Below are 24,865 nucleotides of genomic sequence, written 5' to 3' on the forward strand. Positions count from 1 at the left end.
CTTATTTTCATTTTTGGTTGACAGGTCTTTGGTTCAACTTGTGTAGAATTATCTCCACTGCTCAGAATATACCAGGCTTCTTCAATAAGCCCAGTTTTGCTGCAATAGGCCCTCAGGACATGCCAGCACTTATCTATTGTTAAGGTAGGAAATGTTTCTGTGCCCAACCTAGATAATATGCTGAGGCAAACATTGGTCATGCTTATGACTACGTGTGAGTGTATCTATGCATCTGTATGATTACAATACTGTATAGTTCAGAATGATAATTATACTAGTGTTAAGTAGCTGAATGTGTTCAACTTTGAACCCAAATGTGTTTCAATTACCTCTTTTGATTTTATTTCCTCATCTTGCAAGAGTGACTGTCCAAGCTGTACAACTTGATTATACTTCTCTTCTTGTGCTTCAATCTCAGCCAGTAGCTGTTGATGCTGAGTAAGTCTCAGGCTGCTAGTAGATATGTCCCGGATAGTCTCCTTGGCTCTCATTTCCCTAATCATTTCTGATGTCCATGAGAAATAGTCCCACACCTGAAACCCAAGAAAATGTGAAAGTTAAGGTTACATCTCAAGCTTGGATTATCAGGCAGGAAAATCATTCATGATTCATGATCATTCAACAGGTAATAAAATCATAGAGAAGAAAGAAAATATTCAATTAGGACTTACAGCATTTGTATAAATTTCAACCAGGGAATGTAACATAACTGCAGAATTTTTTATGCACTATATTAACATATACATGATTTATTATATCATAATCTTAATCAAACTGGGTCATATCTCAGCAGTGACAATACGATACTGTTTAACGCTCTTTAGCCCACTATCCTTTAAGTATTTTCTGTATTCTGGATTAAACAATATATATCACTCTACTTTTCTATTCCTTAGCTTTCGCTAACAGAAAATCCGTTCAAAACTCATATAATATACATATTATAAAGTGAAAGAGAGAATCAGAATTTTCAGGTGAAAAACAAAAGGTGCTCACTCTTACCAAGGTGGAAAAGAGGCATGTTACAATTCAGAAATAAATTGTTTACATGTATTAGGTATGCAGATTTGGCTCTGAGACTGCCAAAGAAATAGAATTCTGGAAGGAACGAGTGTGTAGCACTAGTTTACCTTCAAAACCTGATGACCAATGAACACATTTACAATATCTTAAGATGTCTGAACATTCAGTTATAGGAATTATGAGCAAGAAAATTCTTGGAAAAAAACCCTGAGAATTATTTTTTGATTGAAGCTGGCAGAACTTACACAAATAAAAATACTTTAACTTTTTTTTGTCCATCTTTCTGCACTTGATTTACAGCACACCTTTACTTTGGGCATCTGATTTGAATCTTTAAGGGGTGTTGTGTGCTAATGAGTTACATGGTGAAAAACAGGAACACAAGGAACTGTACAAAAAACTCTAAATTTAATTCAGATTTGTTATAGTCATGTTTGGATAATCTCATTCAATTGTGAGGTGGTAGAAGGCCTTCTGGTTGCTTGGTGTATTTTAGAAGACTGTTACAGACAGTAAGTGCTGAAGAAAAATGCTCTTTTCCTGCAGAAAGCTAGAAAATAATTTTGTGAATGGTTGCCTACTTTTTCAATGAAGGAAGATAGCCAGTGTTCCATCTTATCCATGGATTTTTATCTCTATCATTAAAATTGAGTACAGAAAAAATAGTTTCAAAAAAGAACCATACAGTAGAAATTAGTCTGTTCAGGGCTCTGAGAGTTTAAACTCTAAAGCCAAGATACTTTTAACATAAAGCCAGTGAATACTGATATTTAATGATTTCCTATTGATCACAATCCTTTTAAAGGATTTAAAGGAATAATTTATTGATGAAATTTTTGTTTGCAGAACCATAATTCATGCACAGTTCCATGTCACTGAGGACACTGACATTGCACTTGTAGTGCGAATGTCTAAGACTCCTTAAGATTTAAGCTACACATTTTGAAAAAAAACAACTTGTACATCTCAGAATACTTAATGCAGTGGAGCAAGTCAAAAGTCAACAAGGTATTGTTTTTGGACTGGCAATGCCAGCAATATTTAAGGATAGACCAAGCATCAGTCTGCACGAAGTTCAGAAGAGGGGTCTTAAACAATTCAGCAACACTGAATATGTCTGCCTAAATTCTGATTGCTTGATATTGTTTATTGGAAGATATGGAACCCCCTGCTGTTACTGCATGCTACAGGTTGGGGAGAACCCTGCTCTTCAATTACAGAAAATCATATTTGGAGGAATGCAGAGAAATACAAAGGATGATTATACAGAATTTTCTTTTCACAGAAAAACTTACTGATTTGTTCATTATTTGCTTTTTAACCAATGCAAAATGTCATTAAGAAAAAGACCCATGTAAGATATCCTAGAAATAAAGTTAGCAACTTCTTCATCCCAACTGGAAGCACAGGAACAATGTGATCAGCATCCATATATAAAAAAGGATAACTTATTTTCCTTTTATTATACAAAGTATTTGGTAAAAGAGAGCATCTTCGCTGTTTTGTACCTGCCACTGTAATACTTGTACCAATAATCTACTAACTTGCAGAAATGTATCACAAGTGATTTCAATGAAATTATTAACATTAGTATTCTATGGCAAGTTATATTCCTTCCTGAATTCTGAGATACAGTTATGGGGGATTGCAGGTAATGATATTACGATGGAATCAATGTGTTTAAGAAACTTGTGATGTTGTTGCCATGATCCAGCAAAGACCCATGCATTGTATTTAATACATTTCATGAAATAAATTAATGGATCATTTGCATACCCAGAGAGAGAGAGAGAGAGATCCAACTTCTGACTACTATAAATTGGAGCCTGTTTTAATCAGTGGAAGAGTCTTCGAAAATAAATCTATCACTACTGCTGCAAAGTGATGACTATTTCTGAGCTTCCCTTCCTACAGAAGGTAAAAATATCCTTATCCTCTAATACCTTTCTAAATAGCTACAAGCATTTAATCAGTTAATAACACTGATAGCACCTGCAGCAATTCACATCAACCTTTGCAGCTCAGAAGTATACCTATGACTGACAAACATACCCCTGTGTACTGGGGGACAGAAGCTGGAAGTGCTTACTTGTGCCTGAAACTGGTAAAGCTTGTGTGCTTTTTCCAGAAGCTCCTTACGCAGTTGCACTTTAGACTTCAGGGCCTTCCAGTTGGTTGCTATTGCCTGTTGCTTTGCTTTCAGGTCTGCTGCCTGCTCGTTTGTGCAACGAGTCAGCACATGATCTGCAGAACGGATCAAATCCTGCAGCTGTAGGCAGGGAAGAAAGAAGAAGGTAAGAAAGAGAGTCACTGAGATACAGCTAATATCAAGACAAAAACTATGTTAATTCTAAATCAAGTTACAATTCAAGTAAAATTTTCTGATACGAGTTTTCTCATGCTAAACAAAAGTATCCCTAATTTCAGATGGAATAACAGTGACATCCAGTGTTTGCTAAGGCTCATCACAACCTACTTTTTTCAACTAGATTTTGTTTCTCATTTTTACCATTCTTAGTACATGAACAATGAATGAAACAGTAGGTATTTTACTTTGTTTTCCCCAGTGACTATACAGCTTAACTGTGATTGCATTCTATTCACATCTCATGCTCTTCTACCTTTAAAAGAAACAGGAGCTGGTGGCATCAATTCCAGCATTTTCTGATGTATGGCTAAGATGTAAGAACACTGAAAAGTGATTTTGAGATAGCAAGTTTAGTAATCTCAGTATAACACGTACTGTGTTAACAACACTGTTAAAGTAACAAAACAAAGGGATGAAGATAAAATTTACACTGTTTCTTTGGTCTAGTTAAAGCTATGCAAATCTGTTGTGTATTAGGAAGTTTTCTAAGCAATAGCTGTTCTCATAAACTGACACTTTCTGTAAGTTCGTATAACAAGCCCTTCTCTTCTTTCTCATAGTCCAAATTCAAATACTCTAAACGTACTGAAATCTTCAGGCTACTGCCCCATCTTTCCTTCTATAATCCTCATGTCAATTAACATGTTTTGTGTTCATTTCAGCCTTTCCACTCATTAATGAGATTCCGGATTTTTCATCATAATCATCTGGTATGCTTTGGACTATGTGGTGGATACGTCATAAAGCTTGGTGTAATTATACATTTCAAATAGTGATAAAAAATATCCCTGTTTGAATTGAATCACTTCAATTGTCAGTACTCATTATAATATGTGCCTTATCTGCAAGATTGTATATCACCTGCTTTTATAATCACCTGCAGATCTTGAACATATTAAAAAAGCAGGAAACATGGAGGAAGAGCCTTAGAATATTCCAGGCTTTCATAGAATATATTCATAATACTACACTATTATTACCATTGGAAGCTTAGATTGTGATTATATATTAAAGACCACAAATTACTTTTGTTACCTGCTGCTCATTTCCAAGGAGCTCGTGTTCTAGGGCCACGTGGTTCCGGAGCTGGGTTTGCACACCTCTCATGTCCTTTGCAACATCATCTGGAATACTTTTAGACTTCTCCTAGCAAAGAGAAAAATCACAGTAAGCTTTGTTATGCACAACTTACAAGCAAAATACACCAGCAGCCTACTTTAGTCATGCTGTGCATGCATCCTGCACAGGTATGGACAACTATTCTTAGTCACTCAACCATGACAAGCAATAGGAAGCCAGAAAATTCTGTCTTAGCACACCTGTCCTAATAACTCTCTGGTAAGCATCACAGTGATTAAGCTACTGAATCAGACTATGAGAGATGAAGGTTTAAGTCTTTCCTTGATCAGACAATAAAGAGAATGTCTTACAGGTCTGGCAGTGTGAATTAATCTTGAATAGCTACTGCAGTGACATATAGCTAATTATTGAAGTAGTATTAACAACCACTAGTTTCAGGCCATTTTTTGGAATGCAGACAATCTGTGAATCATCTTTACACAAATCTTTAGTTATGCTTGTCCAGGAAAGATAAATTAAGAATGGAAGGAAGAATTACTGCAAAGATGAGACACTGAACAATTCTGTCACAAAACAAAAAATTGTTCAAAGTCCAGGTCAGTGAAAAATCAGAAAAATATTTCTAATTGTAGAAATACATTTCTGTAATAGATTCACAGGCTCATTTGGGATGCAAACAATACATCTTAGTAAGGAGTTGTATGTTGTAGTAGCCTATGATACGATTGCACTGGAGTTGGTCACCTAAGAGAGACTTTCCATTACTATGTTCCTCTGAGAAAAAGACATTCCCCCTTAGACCTCTGTGCAGGAGATAAATGAAGGGATGGGCACGGCAAATTGCTCTCCCACTCAGCAATAAAGTTTATTAACAGGAGACAATGCAAGAAGTGTGTACTGTTTAGCTGGGGCAAACCCAACATAGGAATAAATTAAGAGTTGTCTGTAGAATGTTTTTAAACTGCCACTTGTCATAGCTACAGAATTAACTACTTCATTCTTAAAGGTAAAATACGTGCCAGGTTCTGAAAACCTCAACTGGTATACAGTAGAATATATGACATTTGATTTTCCATTTACATCAGGGAAAGAAAACAGGAATACATAGTTGAATAGAGCAGCCTTTTTATTACAAGCAAATAGAAAAATCTACTACGCTTAACTGAGCAAAGCTCTGTTGCCTTGCAAACAGTGGAAGCTCTGTTGCCTTGCTTTCTATACATATCTGCACTCAGAAAACCACACATCTCAGTACAGCAATGATGTGGTTTCCTTCCAAATATCCTTTTGGACTTCTAGATGAAAGAGAGACCTGAAGAATTTCATTGAGATTTTGCCCTTCTCTCATTTTCATACTGGTAGTACTGCCACTACCTATCACTAGAAATGAAGAAAAGAACTCATTTTTGGCCCAGCTTTTGCACCAGGTTACATAACTACCTGACCCAGGCTTAATTGTCACTGTAAACCATAGGAGAGTTCTCTATTCAGCACATAAGGCCATAATGGTGTAGAAAGAAGGAAACAGTGAGACAGTATAGTTTCTTAGGCTTGAAGACTGAATGAAACATTACTACATGCATTACAATATGAGACAACTTAGTTCAGGCCCTAGTCTACTTGTCTTATCCCTAGCTGTACTCAGTTTCACCAATGGTTCTCATAAGGTGAACAGTCAGGTGTTTAAAAATTACCCAGAATTTTTTGGTTTTACTCAGTTTGAGTAATCGTGTGAGTTTCTTACTGAGATATTTTAGAAGACAGCAGTAAGCATACTGAGAATCATAAGAATACTCCACAGATTAAGCTGAAATTTAAGTTTTCTTTATATAAAATATTTCCAGTGTTTTTTACCTCAATGTGTGCCAGAGCATCTGTCAGATCTTGGTAACACTTGTGAATCACCTCTGCATCTTTCAGCTGCTCACCGCGTAATCTGGTAATTTCTAACAGCTCTTCCCAAGAGTTTCTAAGGAGAAATAGTAAAAAAAAGAACAACACAAAACATGTAAGACACGTAAACTAGGAGTAAAGGAGATTAACAGTCTGAAGAAAGGCTAAGAACAAAACCTCCTTGTACTTTTTCAGTCCTGCCATTAAATTCTGTTGAAGTGATTCTCTGAGGGGTAGGACATCTGTCACCTTACTCTGCCCATACTCTTCTGTCTGCTCCAGACACTTAAACTGTTGCCCATACATGGGCAAGTTTCTCCAATAAGTCTTTCAGCCTTTACATGCTTCAGAATTTACAACTAAAAGGGGAGAAATAATGGGAAAAAAGACTCCTGGAGGAAGCACATATATGAAGCTCGAATTTAAAGATGAGTATAACTCTTCATCTACATCAATTTTCCTCCCTAAAAGTGCCACATTTATCTGGACATTAAATTAATGACTAAATTGAGTTCTCCCCTGATTTCCACTGCCAGAACTCTGTACTCTGTCCAGCACTATGACTGGCACAGCAGGATTTGGGGGATTGAATCAGACTCCACTAGTCACTGATCCTTCTCTTTCAGGCCAGCTTGGACCAGTGCTAGACAGAAGTGGCTCAGAACATCTTAATAGCTGCAGAGCAGTCATGAGATTCAAGCTAAAAAAATTAGAAGCAATAATTATTCAACTAAATTCCCAGCTCTACAGCTACATAACATTTCTCCAAAGGACAAAGGAAGTTCAATTACCTCTTGCTTGCAAAGAATCTCTGATGCAATTTGCAAAAAAGCAAATCAGCAAACAGATAATGTCCATATTATAGTAGGCTATTTTTAAATGAGGCATGGCAACAGTTCTCTATCAATGAGAAAAACACACATTTTGCAATTAGAGAATTGGGGGACATGCCTTATAATTTTCTAATTTCTTCTTGATTCCTCCTCAAGAGTGAACTGAAAGGACAAAGCATTACAGAGCCTACACAGGTGTCCTACCTTAGCTCTTTCTGCTTCTGCCGGATTTCACGGGACTCGGAATGACCACTGTTTAGCAAGTTCTCTGCCAGCTGCTGGCAAGTCATAACTCTTTTCCCAGTTGCTTCCAATTGGTGTCGGAAAGTGTCATACTTAGCACAAAGTTGCTTTTGAAGGGAAAACAACCAAAAAAAAAAGTTGTTGACAGTTGTTGCACCTTCTTGGTGTCAGAGTGACAAGTAACAAGCTGACTACAAGTGGAGATAGAGAAACTGACAAGGAGGATATCAACGACTGGATTTTACTTCCAAAGACAATGAGGAACTACAGTTTGTTAGCAAAATACGAGGTCTGTGATGCAGATACAAGGCAGAAGCATGATTACCGAGGATAGAACATACATTTTCAATGTACAGTGAATTGCAATTATTAAAACATTATGTTTTTACTTTAGGAATATAAATCTTTATTGAGTATTATAACTCAATAACGCAGTCTGAGTTTAAAATTTAGGACACAACATATTTTGAAATAAATGTTAAAAATAAAGATTTTGAATGGCTATTGATTTCTAATGTGCTGACTTTATAATAATTTCTATACCACGCGAAAAGATATGGCTGTAATGTCCCTACATAAATGTTCCTTCACAAATGCTGAAAATAAACCACATTGAAATATCTAGCTATAAAAAATAGATGGGAGATTCTCTTTGAGTATCTGAAAGCTTAATTACTTCAGCATGCAGCTGCTTCATGCAGCTCAGGCCCCATGGTAACATGATGCAAAAGTCCAGCAATGCTGTGTGCCTGACATCAGTAGTCAATCATTTCTGCCCACCCTTGATTCTTTTCTATTCCTATTTCCCAGGGATTCATGCTTTCAATACGCTTTTCATCTTCATCTTCCAAGTTTTCAGGAACAATCTTGGAATCTTTTTACAGTCTGACAGCATACAATCTGGTTGGTTTTTGATTGGTTACTCAAAAAACTCACCAATACATGCTCGTAATCATTTCCATAGTCTTCAGAGCTGGCTGCTTGTTTCTGCTGAGCCATCCAGTCCTGCAGATCTTCGTATTCTCGTAAGAACTCATGCAAAACAAGAGTCTCATCCAGCTTCTTTCCTCTGTTGCAAGGAGCAGATAAGAAAATACAATTAGAATAAAGGAGTTCAAGGGAAGGGTAATTAATAACTTTCTTCTTACTACTCCCCCCGGACTCTCCTCATCAAGATTCATTGTCCTTAATATAAGAGCTGATTTTATTTCTCAGGACTGGAAATAATGTTTATAAGATGACAGCTGTCATCAAGTCAGACTCACTGATTGAAGTTTTCAGAAAAGCACAGTAACTGAGCTTTCTCCCTGTTTTGTTTCATTTGTTTGTTTTTAAATGAGAACATTTTCTGTGTGATTTTTTTGAGGAGGTAAAACCTAAACTGTTCAAATGTGCATTTGTTCTTTCCCAACAACAGGCTAGAAGTATCTAAAAATCCTGAGTAAAAGCAAACTGTCTTCTTGTAACTCGCTACTGTTTTAATAGGAGAAAGGAAGTGAAAAGTATATGTCTTATTCAAGGACAAAAGCCTTCTTATAGTAGCAGTGGCACTGGCCATAAAGATAAGCATAGTATCAATTGCTTTCCTTCTTCTATGTTACAAATAAAGTCATTTTCTAGTAGTTTTCAGTAAGGAAAAAAATTTCTAAAACAAGGCTTACCCCTCCCTTACCCTTCTAATATCATATTCCAGATAACAGGAAGAAAAGACAGAATCTTGGATCTCAAATTGTTTTACAGGAGGATGATGAAGGGTGAAGAGGAAATTTGGTAGCTTTGAATTCCTTCAGCAAAATGTAGAGGCTTCATGTAGCAATAATAAAATGCCCATAGGTGTACAGAATTCAAATATAGAAACAAGCAATTTCTTAAATACAATTAAAAATAGGGGAAATTGTGGATGTGGTAAAAATTGTAGTGAGGTAACTGGAGATGCCTTTGATTGACTTATTTGAGTCAAAACATAGTCAGCTAGGCTTTGGATCAAACAGTATCCACGGGGCAATTTAGACTGGAGTCAGCTAAGATGGATATTTTCTAGTTCATACCTTTTTGCTGCTAGTTCCTGCAAATCACGAAGTCTTGAGTGAACTTGTTCCCTTGGTGCATCAACCTCAACATACTGGATGGAATCCACAGCTGGAAGATTTTGGACACTTTCATTTAGTTCTTTAATCAGATCTTGGTAAACAGCAATCTCATGCTCCAGCACCTGTCAAAGGAAAGAGCAGAATGAGAGCAGATTTTCTAAGACTTTCACTATTTCAGCTTTTGCGCCAGACTATACTGGAATCAATGGAGACATTAAAAGAGGAGAAGAGGTTTCTGAAAGCATGTGATATTTCCAGGACTTGATCAGTTTCAGGCTATTTTGCTATTTTCTCTCTCTCTTTTTTTTTTTTTAAACTACATATATAATATCAAACAAGTTAGTTAGATGGATTAGAAATTTCTGATATGGTTAATCAGAGATAAGTATAAGTATTCCTGGAATAATACAAAATATTTATCTTTGATTCTAGGAAAAACATAAAACTTCTTCATTTATCTGTTGAGACTGAAAAACAGATATCAGATCATAGTTTTGGCCTCAAAAAATAAGATGAGAACATTCCTCATTCTCCTATCTTGCCAAACTAAATTTTTTTTTCAACCAGAGTAGGAAACTACATCCACCTTTTCTGTCTGTCTAATCATATGTGGACATATGTTGATTTGAGCTATCTTTTTGATGATTGGACACTTAAGTATCAAGGAAACAGAACATTTTTAAAAAGAAAGGCAGATCAAAAGATTCTGCCAGCCCACAGAATTTGAGGAGAGATTCCTTGACCTCCTCTGCTACTCTCAGATAGATGAAGTAGAAAAAAGAATCGAGTGATTTAAGAGCAGTAGAGAAGAAATATTTTTTCTACCTACAAATCCGAAAAGTAATCTCAAAGTTGCTGGTTTGTGTAAACAGAATCAAACTCAAGACTCTGCTGCCATGAAAGCTACAGATTCATTGAGGCTTTCCTAAGGGGTTAAAAGCACTCCCAATGATGAACAGAAAACCTCTGATTTTTTCACAACTTTTTATAGTTTCAAAATCTTGCCTTGCAAACATGTTTTCATGCTAAGAATATTTGTAGAAGTCAATCAAGACCATCTCAGATGTTAGAGTGCATGGTTTTAGTCACTAAAGTAGTTCTTGCAGCCTGGTATATTACACCCTTTACTCTCAGACTCAGAGCATGACATGCAAACAAAGAAGATCCTAGCTTTGTAAAAAAAAAATTGCTGATGGATCCATAAATTCAAATATTATGGCAGTCATTCCTTCCTGAAGCAACATAGCAACTCAATTCCTTAACTTAATCACAGATGCAAACTTTGAATATCTTATTATTTAATTTTTCAAGAATTACTAAAAAGTTTCTGAAATACCTTATGTTTCTTGAGGAGTTTGAGTGTTCCATCTTCATCCTTACCATAGTCCTTGCTCATCACAAGTGGACGCTTTTCTGCTATCCAAGCCTCCAGGTCTGAAGTATTCATTAGAAACTATCAGTTAAAAATAAGGTAAATTAATGTCTGTGTCAACTTCCATAATACTCCTGTAATTCTTTTGACCTAATAAATTTGAAGCAAAGGGTGCATTATAAGGTCTACTGCAATGTCACACTGAAAAACTAATAAAGACTATTTAATCCTAAGGACTACTATTCCACATGACCAGACTAAGTTGCAGGAATCTTAGAAGAAGCTGGGTGTGTTTCCTGATAAGAAATGAACCCAAGGGACTTCATTAGCTTTGCCGAATCCCTGGAAAAAAATGCTTTCTAAATGGCGTTTAATTTATAGAATCCTTATATAAATTTGAACATACTATGAGGATTTTATACATACTGTTGCTTTTTCAAATCATATGAAGGAGGCCACAGATTTAAGACATCAGTGCAAAATAACTGAGGTCTTATTCAAGCACCAAAGCTATGGTGATTAATTTCTGAGAAATTCAAACCACCTATAAAGATCAGGCTTCATAAAGCTTACAGTATGGACAGGTGTTTACACATTTGGAGGAAACAAGATCCAGATGATTAAATTTTCCACTGCACATACTTTAGGTGGACCTATGAGCGTTGTGCAAATATTGTTATGTCTAAAAATCTACCTATGCCATCTGAGTGACTGCACTCTAAATGACCCACTAAAGACTGAATACATTTGGGATTATCCAGATGCACACTTGCCTGTAATTTTTTTCTAAGGAGGCTAAAATTATGTTCCATTATCTTGTTGAAGTAATAGGGTCAAAAGTCCTAACTTGCTTTAAGTGGAATGGCTTGATCAGTCTCTCAGTATTATTTTGCTGAGTCTGGCTCCATGAGTCTGAGCTGAAGTGAATTCCAAGACTATTAAAGGGAGAGATTTAAGTTGTTTTGTTGTTCACTTAAAATCTTTGATCCTCTTGTTTGCCTGAAAAAGCTACTATGGGAGAAATTTGTACCTCTTGGAAAGCAACTGAGTGCTGCAGCTGCTTCATCCTTTCTTCACAGGCTCTCTCCAGGCCCTGCCAGGCAGTCACAAGCTCCTGGCATTTCTCATTTATTTTCTGTGCTGATGGGTGCTGGCTTCCAATCATTGTCCTTCCTTTATCCAGAACCCGCTGGACTTGCTGTTTGTGGGCATTCACCTCTGCCTGAAATTCCTGTGGATGAGAAAAAAGAAAAATGAGGAAGAAAGGAAGGATACGTGAAGAAAAAGAAGTGAAGTGCAGTAAGTACAGAACTAAGATAGTATGAGAACATGAGAGTCAAAATATTTTACCCAGACCACTGCAGAAAGCAAAAACTTAGTTTTTCTATTTAATATGAAGTACACTAGCTTTTATCCACTTCTAATGGGAAGAGCTATTATCTTTCTCAGAATAAGAATATTGTAAAACATGGAAAATTTTGCAGCTCCTACAGGAATTCCTTGTTTGCTCTGGAAATCACACTACTCTGCTCACTTGTCTCAGTGTGATGGAATCATATTTCAATTAGTACTGCACTACATTTTTCTTGTAACTGCCTCCCAGAGGTAAAGGAGAATTATGCAGGTACTGGTTTGCAGGCTGTGGTGATGTGCAGCGTGCCAACAAGCTATCATAAGCTTGATGAAAGGAGATACCTTGTGCTTTTGCAACAAACTTTGAGCTACATCCAAGGACTTCCCACAGTTGGTGGAATTGGCAATAGGTAACCGCTCATTAATCCAGTTCAGCTCCATGTCATGGTAATGGTAGAACTCATAAAGATCCACTGCAGCTTCCAGCAGCTTACGCCTCTCACCAAGAGGTGCTTGCAAAGACTCAAACCTAGGGATCATCCATTAAAACATGTTAGACAAAGCTTTACCCCAATCCTGCCAAGGGCATTAGTCTATGATATCACAATCATGATTACAGAACACTGGATACTTCTGTGCAATTAAAATTCAAAGGTTAGTGTTGGCTGTGTATACAAGAACTCCAGAAGGTTACTGAAGGCAAGTATGGAAGGGATTTGAGCAGGCCATGGAAGTGGAAATAAAGCTTTATGAAGCTGTGATTCTCACAAGCCTTGGTCATAATACAGCCTGGCACAGGTCATGCCTGCTGCAATAGATAGTGCCAGTGCTCAGTTAATAACTCTGATGTAATCCTACATTGAAAGGAGAATACAGTGTTATAACACCTCACTTTCCAGACATTTAATTAATGCTGCTTGGAGATGAAAAAAAGAATTTTGATCAACTTTTAATTTAGACTAAAAACAATAAATGAAGAGTAAAAAAAGTAAAAAAAAAAGAGTTAAAAAAATAAATGATGAAAGAGGAGAAAAAAGAGTTTTTCACTTTTGAAGCCAAAGGCTTGTCCTGTGATGTTTTAAGGAAGTTAGCTGCTACTAAATATTGATCACTGCACATTTTAGCAAGCAACTGGATGACCTATGGGTAACCAAAGGACCAGAGTAGGGAGTGCAGCAGGTAAGAAGCAAATTCCAGTAACAGATGTTGAAGTCTATTGTCCAGCAGCTGTGCAGGTATAGACCAAAGCATGGTTGTAGCACAACTAACAGGATAAGTCATTCCTGAATATGAGTCCAAAGTGGAACAAAAAATGTGATATGACATAAGGAGTGGAAATAAAAAGAGAGTGATACCTCACCTTTTTAGGTATTTTTGCGTTTCATCCAGAATTCTCTGGGAGTCAAAGTGATTGGCAGCCATTTTCATTGCATGAGACACAATAGAATTCATTTTCTCTGCCAGCTCGTGTGTCTCATTTTCCAGCTGTCTGTGCTGCTTGAGTAGATCGCGGCTGGAGCGCAAATCACGGCCTGTCTCTGCTTCCTGAAGAACCTTCTCGATTTTCTCTATCTTCTTTTTGGCATCCTATAGGGGAAGGATCACTGCATGCTCCTACTGACCTTGAAACATTTTCTTTCACTCAGCTCCTCTCAAGACAGCTTGTTGAATACAATATTTAAATCCCTACCTTATTTTTTTGGTAACACCATGGACAGGTGGCCTTAAGAGGCATCTCCTGGGAATATTTTACTTTGCTCTCCATTCTGGTGTACTTTTCATTCTGAGCTACTAAAGTACATGACTACAAAATCATCTCTTTGAACTATCTTCAGATACAAATAAATCTCCAATGGCTTCAAAGCTTAGCATTTAAATTCAATACAACAGCAGTTTAATTAAACATTAATACCTGGAAACAGCTTCAGAGCATATTTTTCCTCTCACAAAATTTGCCTGAATTACTTTTTGAATATAACACTGTGCCTCAAACCTCCATACTGACTCCAAGCTGGCATGTGTTTTTGTACAATCTTGGGCCCTGCAGAGAGATTTGATTGGTTTCTTAGTCTGGGATAACCAGATGTAGTGCTGAGCTTGAGTTCAGTAGCATTACATCTTGGTGATGGCACTGTTATCCTCCTTATAGCTTTGGAGTGAACTTGGTTAGCCTTACACTGGCTTTTCTCTTCTGAGATTGTTGAAAGTGATCTGCCTTGTGTCAAAACACCTTAAAACATGCTTTTATTTGCAGAATATCCTGCTCTTTTTTTCAAGGAACATTTTTTATCAGCAGAGTAACCAGGTACCTGTGCTAGCCCTCCCCTCTGCACCCCACCACCTCCTGACCTGCAGCAGTTCCATGAGCTGTTCTTGCTGCCCGGCTTGTCTTAACTTGTCACCTCGCTCTATCATCTTCCCATACAGTTCCTTCCACTTCTTCTCTAGCTCTGCCATCTTCTTTTGGACAGAAGACGCAGCATAATGGTCATCTTGAATCAGCTGATTTCCTTTCTGGAAAAACACAGCACAACACATTTTTGTATTAGATCAAGGTCATGAAGTTTGGGAACAGGTGGAACACTTTGTTTCAAAAATGTCTTCACCTTTATCAGTGTTGCAAAGTGCTTCTCATTAGCCATCATTTCCTTCTCAGCGGCCTCATGCCACTTCAGTTTGCGTAGAACATTTGTTGGATCGCGATAGGATTCATCAGATGCAATCTTGTATTTCTCTTCCATCCATATCAAAAGCTCAGCAGCATCACGGTTGAACTCCTTACAGAAACAGATAGGATTAAATAGATTTAAATTCTAGTTTGGCATGGATTTTTGGTCCGTTCTTGCCACTAGTATGAAGTCCTGTTTTTTTTTTCCAAGAGTTAGGAGAAGTATTATATTCTCATAAGAAAGCTGTTCTGTATAATCAACACTTTTAATTAAGAAGTTATGATAGTGAATCGTTGTTCTTAAGTTCTGAGAGTAGTATCTTTTAGTCTCTTTTTTACCACAGTTACTAATCTATTGAATGCTATGGAAAGCAAGAGCTTGCATTTTTGACAGACTATTTTAACCGCATGTGGTCCAACCCTCCAGTGCAACTTTGTGTCTCAGCACTTGAAAATAAATTCTTGCCAAAAGTACAACTAATGATAATTATTGTATACAGTCAGCATAAGGTGGTGTGTCCCAGTTACACACTGTATGTTTTTGGTAGATGTTTCCATGCAGGGCACCTTAGAGAAAAAATAATAATTATGCTTAACATCTATACATTTATTCATAAACATTCTCAGTAAAAAAAGTAGCAAATGGAATCCAAGGGTGTAGAGTGAAGTTGCAAAATTTGCATCTACAGCAGAAAGATGGGATGAAGTGTCTTGGAAAATCAAATTCCCTAGGCAAACTCCTTTGTATATATAGCAAATAACAGTATTAAACTTGACCAAAAAAAAAAAAAAACAAAAAAACTTCTCCTGACTGATGCTACTATAACACAGAATTCCAACTATACTGCAGAATGATTGACTGCATTAAGCACAAGAGAACAAGCATAGGTAACACCGCAGTAGCAGAAGCTGGCTTCATCTCTCTGAAGACAAACTGTCACTAGGAATTTGGGAAGTGGGTAAGATGTTATCTATTAATGGTTATGAAGCACCACTATCTTTAAATAGTACAGAATCATAGAGTACCACAAGTTGGAAGGAATCCATAAGGATCATCGAGTCCAACTCCAAATTTTATTATGAAGTAAGAAAAGAAGCCTGTTTCTGCAAGTTGCTTGGTCTAGAAATATGTTTCCCTAAGAAGATGAATGAGCTTCATTCCATCTGCAAGGGTAATCTAATTTCTGAAAAGCCCCTTCAAATACGAGTATTGTCCCTTCCAGGTTTAGGAAGAGAACTTTCATTAAAACTTCTGCAAGAAGATCTAAGCTAGTTGTTTCATTATGTTGGCAGCCCACTACAAATTAAGCTAAATGCACTGTAGCTTTTAAAACATTTTTTAAAAGTCTTAATAAAAAAAAGTTAGAATGTATAAGGTATCCTTCCTAATTATGTTAATCTAGAGTGAAAGGTTAATTTGGGCCAAATGATTAACACTCAGAAAAATAGTAATGAGCAGAACAAGCTTATCCAGTAGACAGAACTTTCTGTTGATATTTTCCATTTGATCTCTCAATTTTTGGCTTTTAGTTTTGCTATGGTTATAGTTTAGTAAGATATAACCCCTACACATCACCTTCTCCTTGGAAAGTGACATTTTCTGTCTCACAGTCAAAGGGAAAGTGGAAAGTGAGCTGTAGTAAAAATACTTGAAATGTGTCCCATACAAAGACAAACAGTAAGCTTACTTCACAGATGCTTGACTAAATCTGCACATTCTGTCATTTTACCTGCAGCTGCAGGGAATCCAATAATCTCTGTTTTCTCTTGGAATTGCTTTCCATCAGCCGTTCCCATCTTTGCCGAAGTGTAGCCATTCTCTCTTTAATACTACCAATAAAAAGAGTAAGTTCAATGTTGTAATGATCATATGGCTCCACAATTCTTTAGTACACATTAGCATCATATGATTGCAATTTAGTTCACACATTTGTTGATGGAAGGGATATACAGCCCTGTCCTACGACCTTGTGTGGCTAATCTGAAAACCAGATACTGCTTTCTAGCTATCTTTTCCTTTTCTATAGCTATGTTCCATTAGTGAATTGCAGTCATGTATGTTTGACTAAAACACCTAGGCCTTTATTCTACCCAAATATTCCACCATAGATAGTAATTTTATCTGTGATACAAGTGCAGTGAGGCTCTGGAATAGCCCTATAATGGTAGTAGAGCTGGCAAGATACCTGGTTTTAAGAGTAGTTTTATGAATTTGTGGAGGAAATTTTCAAGATGTTATCATTTGTGATGACAAATCATGGACCATTTGACCCAAGATATCCATTCTGAACCTATATTTCTGATTTTTATTTATGCAGAGGTCCTCTTACTGGACTCCAGTGAATTTATAAATGACACTTCAGCTTCCACTACAATATGAAGCTGTTCCTGATGTGTTATTATTTCCTAACAAAGTTTTAAATAACTTTTTAACAGCAAATATATTAGTTCTAATACATGATACTGGTAAGTGAGAGAAAATTTTAATTATGCAGACATTTAATGTATTTATTCATGTATTTATGTTAAAAAGGTTTTAATACTACTAGTTTATAATAAATTATTATTCTAGTGTTCTGTAAAATGCCACTTTTAACCTAACTCATTACACTCACTTGTCCTGAGAGCATAGGATGTTTGTATCTTTTTGAAAAATACCCTTTTCCCTACCCTATTTTAAGGGATCACAGCCTGGAATCATATCAGTTTTTTGGGCTGGAAGATCATCTGGTTCCAACTCCCCCCAGGGACATGTCCCACTAGACCAAGTTGCTTAAAGACCCTTCTATCCTGTCCTTGAACATCTCTGAGGGTGGAGCATTGATGACTTTTCTAGGCAATCTGTACCAGTGCTTCACCACCCTCATTGTAAATAACTGCTTCCTGATATGTAATCTAAATCTACCCTCTTTTCTACTTTGAATCTGTTACCCCTTATCCTTAGAGATCAACTGAATCCTGCCTGAGAGAAAAGATTTTAATGTTGATCCAATTGTTTAACAACACTAAATGCTTCCAGTGGAATTACTATTTTTTTCTACCTCCCCCTTTGAACAAAAAGGAGGAAGGAGGGAGTCTGCACTTACATGTGTGATGCAAAGTGCCCACTTTCTATCAGGTCTGTCCCATTTTCATTAAATGCTTCAATTCGTCTCTTTAGCACCATTAGCAGTTGTTCAAATTCCTGATGTTGCTTCTGCAGGCTTCGAACAGCATCTACATGATCCTGCATTTAAGAAAGAAAATTTGATCAAGTATTTCATTGGCTGTATGCTTTTCCTGTAGCAATGAAAAAAATACTTGTCCTTACTTTCCCTCTTCTCTTTCAGAGATAGACACATGATACATTTAGCAGTGGAATTATGCATAATACACTGTGTGTATATACAGCCTATAAATAAGCAATAGATATGCTAAGGCTTGTGACATATCTGTTTAACCTGTCATATGTTTGTTCCTACGTTATGGTTCCATTTCCACTTTTTAAGAAAATCTGTATTCTGCATCTGGGCTACTATATCCATAATAAGCACATCTGTATTCCATTTAGTTAGTCCCAAAATAACAAACTCTTTCAACTGAAAATATAAAAGGTATCTTCGTCCTTTAATGATCTCGTGAATATTGTCTACATTTGTTGTTTTTTTTTTTTTTTTGTTCCCCTTCATTGCTTTAACATTTTTAAAATATTCAATGAAAAGAAAAAAAAAAAAAGAATTTATTTAAGCTCAGGTTTCTATTTCAATGAAAAAATATTAATTATGTTTAAGCCTCAAAACCTTTTTTATTTTTTTTAATTTTAATTTTTTGTTTTTTTTGCATTAGACACCCAGTTTGTGACTCAGTTGTATCTAAATCATCTGTCACGCAAACACAGCAACAAATTACAACTCTAGTTGCTTTCTGAAATGCTTTTGTGCCAAGCCTAATTTTCATTATGAGTAAGGACATAAGAACACAAATAAAAAACTGACAGTCTAGTTTCAAAGTTTGAAGATACCATGGCTATAAGAATGAGGAAGTTGGACTAATTAAGAAAAATGTGTGACTACCTGGATGTGAAGCAGAAAGAAACAAGATCAGCTGCTGTACGTACCCCAAGGTCATCACCCCGGAGAAAAGCCTCATGGCTAGAAAGGGCAGCATTGATACGGTCTCCCTCCCTGTTGAACTTCTGTAATTCCAAGCCATCCTGTAGCTTTTTCCATCGGTGTTCCCACATATTTTCCAGCTCTTTGTTCTCCTGGGCAAGCCTCTCCACAGACAGGTGAACATCTCTGGTCCTACTGTTACTGGGTTGGTTTTGAATTACTTTATGCCCAAGCTCCTCTAGCTGCAAAAATCTTCCCAGAGAATGAAAATTAAGACCTTAGTGCACGTGAATATATTAATTATCTTATACAGTACACAGCAGTAAACACTAAGCTGCCCTCCCTCCCTCTTGCTCTTTCCCTACTAGCCATTGTTGTACACTACGCATTGCATGTAGTTGTTTGCTCAGGGATACAGGCTGGAGGTGGTAGGTAAGATTTCTGTATAAGTCGCCATGTAAGTAGACTTTCCCATTAAATGAGCAAGAAGGGCCAACATTATGTCTAGAACTTTATAATGCTGCAGAACAATAGGACTGAAAACCATGGCATCTGAAAACATAAAGCATAGGAAGGGAAGAACTAAGGGAAGTGAAAGTGCAGGTGGCATTATTCAAGTGTCAAGAGAGCTTGTGAAAATCTACTCCAATAGACGTGTCTTGACATCAGTGCAAGAATGCAACAGCTGACTGGATTTTGCATTCAGCAGTTTTATTTTGACTCTAAATTCCACAAGCATTTAAATAAACAGCATAACTTTCATGCATAATTTATATACACAATATATGTTTCATCTTCATCTTCATGGTGTTGTTGAAATATCATCCCATTCTGCTCAGCCCAGCCTACCTTTCCTTCTGAGACCTTATTTCTTTCAGAAGGTCCTGATGTTCCCTCAGCAGTTGCTCTGCAGAAGCCACGTCCACACCCATTTCTTCACTTCTCAGCTTCTCCCTGATGCCTTCTGCCCACAGCAGGAGCCTGCGGCTGTCTTGCAGGAAGGACTGTTGATTTTGGGCCTGCTGCAGAAGGTCACGCTTCCTTTGGGTCTCCAACTTGAGGTTTACCAGAAGCCTCTCCATGTACTCCACCTGCTCCGTGATGGCCTTGCTCTCTGCAGGGTTGGTGTCCTTAATACTAGAACACAAAAAATTGGAAGAACAGTTTCAGAAATTTGAAGCTTGAACCAATGCCCTTTAAAAGTAATAAATTTGGATATTTACACTTTTGTTAAAAAGAAGGTCAGATAAGGCACCAAATACTCCAAAATAGCAAAAAACATCTGCGTGAAAACACTGTACCACAGAAAATGCACTTTAAAGACTCTTTAAAGACTGATAACATTCCTGTGGTTCAGTTATATATATACATCATGAAAGTACAGAAGACTCAAAGAACTGAAAAGCTTTACAATTTCAAATTCAAACTGTAGTGCACAATTGCCAGCTATTCTTCCTTCATCTTTGTTTCCCCTGATGATCCTCTTTCAGTTCCCAAATTATACCTATTTCAAAATGTGCAAGTAAATCCCATTAGTACAGGTAACTTGATAAAGTCACAGTCTTGCTGTATTTACACATTCTTTCCACAGCAGCAAAGCCTGGAAACAGCCACTTCACCAGGCATACCCAAGAGAGAGGACCTCAATCCAATGGGCAAGTTGGTTCCTCAAGCAGCTAAAAAGATACTTCAAGGGAAATTTCGAAGGCTGCTCATTCTCTTTACAATGTCATCTTAGACAATTTGTATAGAATACGAAAACAAAGAGCAGGCTCCTTACGATTTTGCAACACTCCTCAAGTATTCAATTTTCCTCTCCATCACTAGGACTTCTCTCTCAACTGCAGACAGTTTGCGCTTGTCAGACTCCAGCCCAGCAGGTAAGTTCCCTGGTTCCAGATCCCTGAGCTGGCCCATCTTGTCTTGCAGTAGCACTTCTATACTCTGGCAGTCCTCAAGAAATGTCCTCACATCAGCCACTCCGATCAGTTCTGCGCCCTTCTCCTCCTTCAGAGATTCCATGTGTTCCCACCTTGGAGGGAGAGAGAACACAATTACTTGCACGTAGCCTCAGTCACTACCCCAGAACTTGCCTTCACCTAAAAAATAGATTCAAATTATAGCCTTTGTTATACAGATTTTTAGCAAGCGTGAGATTTGTTTCTGGGATTTCAGTGGACTGAGGAGAAAGCCAGTACTTCAACCTCAAAGTTCATCTCAGTGACATCTCAAACAAGTGAATCTAGCTCAGGTGATCAAAAACCCTAAACAGAATGTAAATAAACAACACTGGTCAAACTGAGACCCAGCAGTGACTCACAGTTCCAGCTGGGTAGTTTACGAGAACACAAATACAACAGGTACCGAGCTACTTGGTGAAGTCAAATAGGATTTTGTGTTCCTTTCAGTGATAGTGAACGGCATCCTCACCCTAAGCAATATCTCACTGCGAGGGCATTGCAAAGTCCTGGAAGCAAGATATCAAGCACAGGGCAGCTAGTGCAGCCCAGGGCTACCCCATTCCTGCTAATGACAGTAGGGACTGTTGGGACTCATGTTTAATGCTAGTTACCATCCTGGGTCTTTCCTGTTCAGGTCCCTATGGGACTAGCCTTGCCTGCCAAGGCCTCTCACCTTAGCTCCCAGTTCCCCATTCCATACAGGACAGCAAGCTCTTGCTGCACTATGGCAGTCAGCTCAGGTTGGCTGAACCTGCCCCCTCCAACATCCCTATGAAAACCCCAAGCTTTGGGAGTTGCCAAGTCTGACCTCAGCCCTTGGGAGCTTCTCTTATGAGAGACTGTGCAAGGAGTTGGCCTAAAGTGCAGTCCTGCTGCATCACAGTCCTGCCTCAGCCCAGCCACGGTCCCTGCTGAATGTGTCTTGGACCCCTGCTGACCCCAGAGAGCAGCCCCTGCCACTTTGTACCATTCTGTGTCTGGTGGTGACTGCTGCAACTCGAAAGAGTGAACTTCAAGTACATTTAAAATCCTCCCCTCATCCAAATTCTGGGATTTAATAATTTATCAGGCTTAAATTCAGTGTAGTTCAAATCAGGCATGCAAAGATCAACTCTCCAATGGCCATCACAAAAAGTATTCTCTATTTTACCAGTAGCGCCTTTACCTGGCATTGATTTCTTCCAGCCAAATCTGGATCTCAGTGTATCTGCCAGGACTGTTCTTTCCAAATTTAGTAGCTAAGCTTTCAATTTCTCCCAGCTGGCCTTTCCCTGCAGCCAGTTCTGTTAAAAAACTCTAAAATAGAAAAGATACAAGAATGCAGAACTTGAGATTTTTCCAGTTCTATGGATGCTGTTCTTGATATTTTCCATATACATTCATTTTCCACTTTGTCAGGTGACTTCTGTACCTTGCTGTTCATCTTCCTGCCCGCTGACACAATACAGACCTGCACCCTCAGTTCCCCTATATTCAAGATCTCTCCTGGTGTACAAACTATGCCTATGCATATGCCCAACTCTGTAGGGATACAAGTGCCTTTTTTCTTTAAGTGCCATAACATATACCACAAGAAGAATCCTTTCATATCCCAATATTTGTACCATAATATCACATCCACAGAAGTTAAACGGACATCAGAATCAGTAAGGTTGGCATAGTTTATACCAAAGAAGTATCTGATTTACGCAGAGCACCATACATTGCAATGAATGAAAAATGCTCAAAAACTTACTCAACTTTTTCCATTCTCCCAAGGTCAGTCTGATTTAAAATGCATCATTTATAAGTAGGGAAAGAGGATACCTGATATTTTTGTTGCATGACTTCCACGTTGTCCGCTTGAGGCTGAAGAGTCCGAAAAATGTTCTCCTTTTCTCTCATCCATGACTGAAATGCTTCACAGGAGCTACAGAAGCGGTAATATCCAATCATCTCCTCCAAAGCCTTTTTTCTGTCCTGTAAAACAGATGAAGAATTTTGTTGCTGTAATAACTACCTTGCTTTTTGAGGGAAAAACATCCTTTCATTTAAATTAATTAAAATACATGGATGATAGCTTGGCAGTTTTGCCAGGTACTGCTGATAGAGAACACATTATATTACCTTGAGCTCAAAATATTTCTCCCCAGAGCAACATTGATTCAAAAGCATAAGAGAAGCACAAAACATGAATGGAGATATTGTACCTCAGCCATGCTCTGTAGGTTTTCATAAAGTGAGTCTATTTCATCTTGGGTCTTCCAAATGTTCTCTGGAACAAAATGAACATCTAAACCAGAGCTTCCAGGAAGTGCAGATTCAGAGGTAGTCCAGGTTCGACTGAACGGTAGCTTAGTTGTCTTTTGATTTAAGTCACTTGGGGCTTCTGTCTTCACCATCTGTTGTGCAAAATTTAACAGAATCAGAGGATTAATATTTCTAATTTGAATAAAAATTTTACATATACAGAAAATTTGGACTTACCACTTCAAATCACTACATTCTGACCCTCTAACAAAATGCTTCCAGGATTTTTTTGATTTTATTTCCTTTTTAATTTATATTGAAATAGTCAACAAACTAACCAAAAAACGCTTCATTTACATTGAATGAAGTGGTTTTATTTAGCTCAGTTTAAAATACTTTGATTCACTAAAAGTTCTCATTTTGTGCCAACATCAGTGTCCAGTTTTCTTAATTTCTAAAACTGCTAACAAACCACAGAATGTGCAACCTAGTGCAGATTTTTTATATCATTTTTGAAGCCAGTTTAAATGAATACTGTTATGAGAATCAAGAGTGACAAAAATTTGTGAAGAATAGCAGAAGAAAATAATACACATAAGCATATTTTAGCATTTCACAGAACCCTGAGATAGGCTAAAAGTGGCCATTGCTATCTAAATATTTGATTTCATCCTAATTTAGTATTCCTCCTGAATAATTCTAATTGAAAAAAAAAAAAAGCTCTTTTTTAGACAACTTGGAATATTGTGTTTGGGTAAAATAAAAATATATCATTCAAAAACATTTCATTTTCATATAATTTCCATAGTATAATGCTACAAAGCTATGACAGAAGATATAATTTTAAAACATAGCCTACTCTATTCTGAAGTGCACGGATTCAAACTTTACAAAAGATTTAGTTCACTTTGTTTGCAAATTAAAATTCTATTGAAACTGGTGCCCTACTAAAAAGAAGTTCAGATAACATTAGAACATTGTTTTCCCATTGGAAAATATTCCCTGTGAAATTTCTAGCCAGCTTCAATAGTTACAAAACAAAGGAACAAAGACTGACACAATCCCTAACCTACTTACTGCAGCTGGAGCTTGCTCTGCTGCAATGACAGCCTGGTCTTTCAGGCGCCTCATCTCTGTGGAGTAGGCTGCAATCTCCTTTTCCAGGCGCAAATGACGATGCAACAGTGCTTCAGCACTTGATTCATCTTTTCCATAGTCCTTGCTGGCCAGAAGGGGTTGCCTTTCTTGCAACCATGAGTTTGCTTCATCGATGTCAGCAAAGTACTGAAGGGAACAAAGTAGAAGAAAATGCTGGGTCTCATCCTTAAAGTATCACACACAACTTTTTTTTTTTTTTTTTTTTTTTTTTTTTAATAAATAACAATAAACAGAGCAAAAATATCATTAGGTCTGTAGAGTAGCTGATCTATAAGGTTACTTCCAGGTGTTGTGACAGCTATAAATAAAGTGGCTACACAGCTATGAATCATTGATGTATTTCATAATCATATCAAGAACAGATAATTCATATTATAACACTAAATAAACAGATTCAAGTATTGCCTTGCTATTACCCTACAAAGAACAAAGAACACCTAAAAAAAGGTTTATGCTGATTAACAACAGTGGATATAAAGAATAACTAGCAGAGAACAATAAAT

General features: G+C 37.3%; 1 protein-coding gene across 1 annotated transcript in view; it reads right to left on the reverse strand.

Annotated features, from left to right (window-relative positions):
* SPTBN5 (spectrin beta, non-erythrocytic 5) overlaps positions 1-24,865 on the reverse strand; it is a 93,322-nt gene that overhangs the window by 49,918 nt on the left and 18,539 nt on the right. Inside the window, 22 exon segments of the mRNA XM_042862479.1 lie at positions 330-533; positions 3,113-3,292; positions 4,427-4,537; positions 6,326-6,440; positions 7,402-7,547; positions 8,377-8,509; positions 9,489-9,652; positions 10,867-10,983; positions 11,933-12,133; positions 12,598-12,784; positions 13,616-13,842; positions 14,605-14,769; positions 14,862-15,032; positions 16,654-16,753; positions 18,010-18,149; positions 19,020-19,266; positions 19,864-20,151; positions 20,795-21,046; positions 22,141-22,271; positions 22,782-22,934; positions 23,165-23,356; positions 24,282-24,488. Of these exon segments, the coding sequence (XP_042718413.1) occupies positions 330-533; positions 3,113-3,292; positions 4,427-4,537; positions 6,326-6,440; positions 7,402-7,547; positions 8,377-8,509; positions 9,489-9,652; positions 10,867-10,983; positions 11,933-12,133; positions 12,598-12,784; positions 13,616-13,842; positions 14,605-14,769; positions 14,862-15,032; positions 16,654-16,753; positions 18,010-18,149; positions 19,020-19,266; positions 19,864-20,151; positions 20,795-21,046; positions 22,141-22,271; positions 22,782-22,934; positions 23,165-23,356; positions 24,282-24,488 (3,831 nt within the window).

The sequence above is a fragment of the Lagopus leucura genome, unplaced genomic scaffold (assembly GCF_019238085.1).
Source record: "Lagopus leucura isolate 7727_CA_CO unplaced genomic scaffold, USGS_WTPT01 Super-Scaffold_1, whole genome shotgun sequence".
NCBI lineage: Eukaryota > Metazoa > Chordata > Aves > Galliformes > Phasianidae > Lagopus > Lagopus leucura.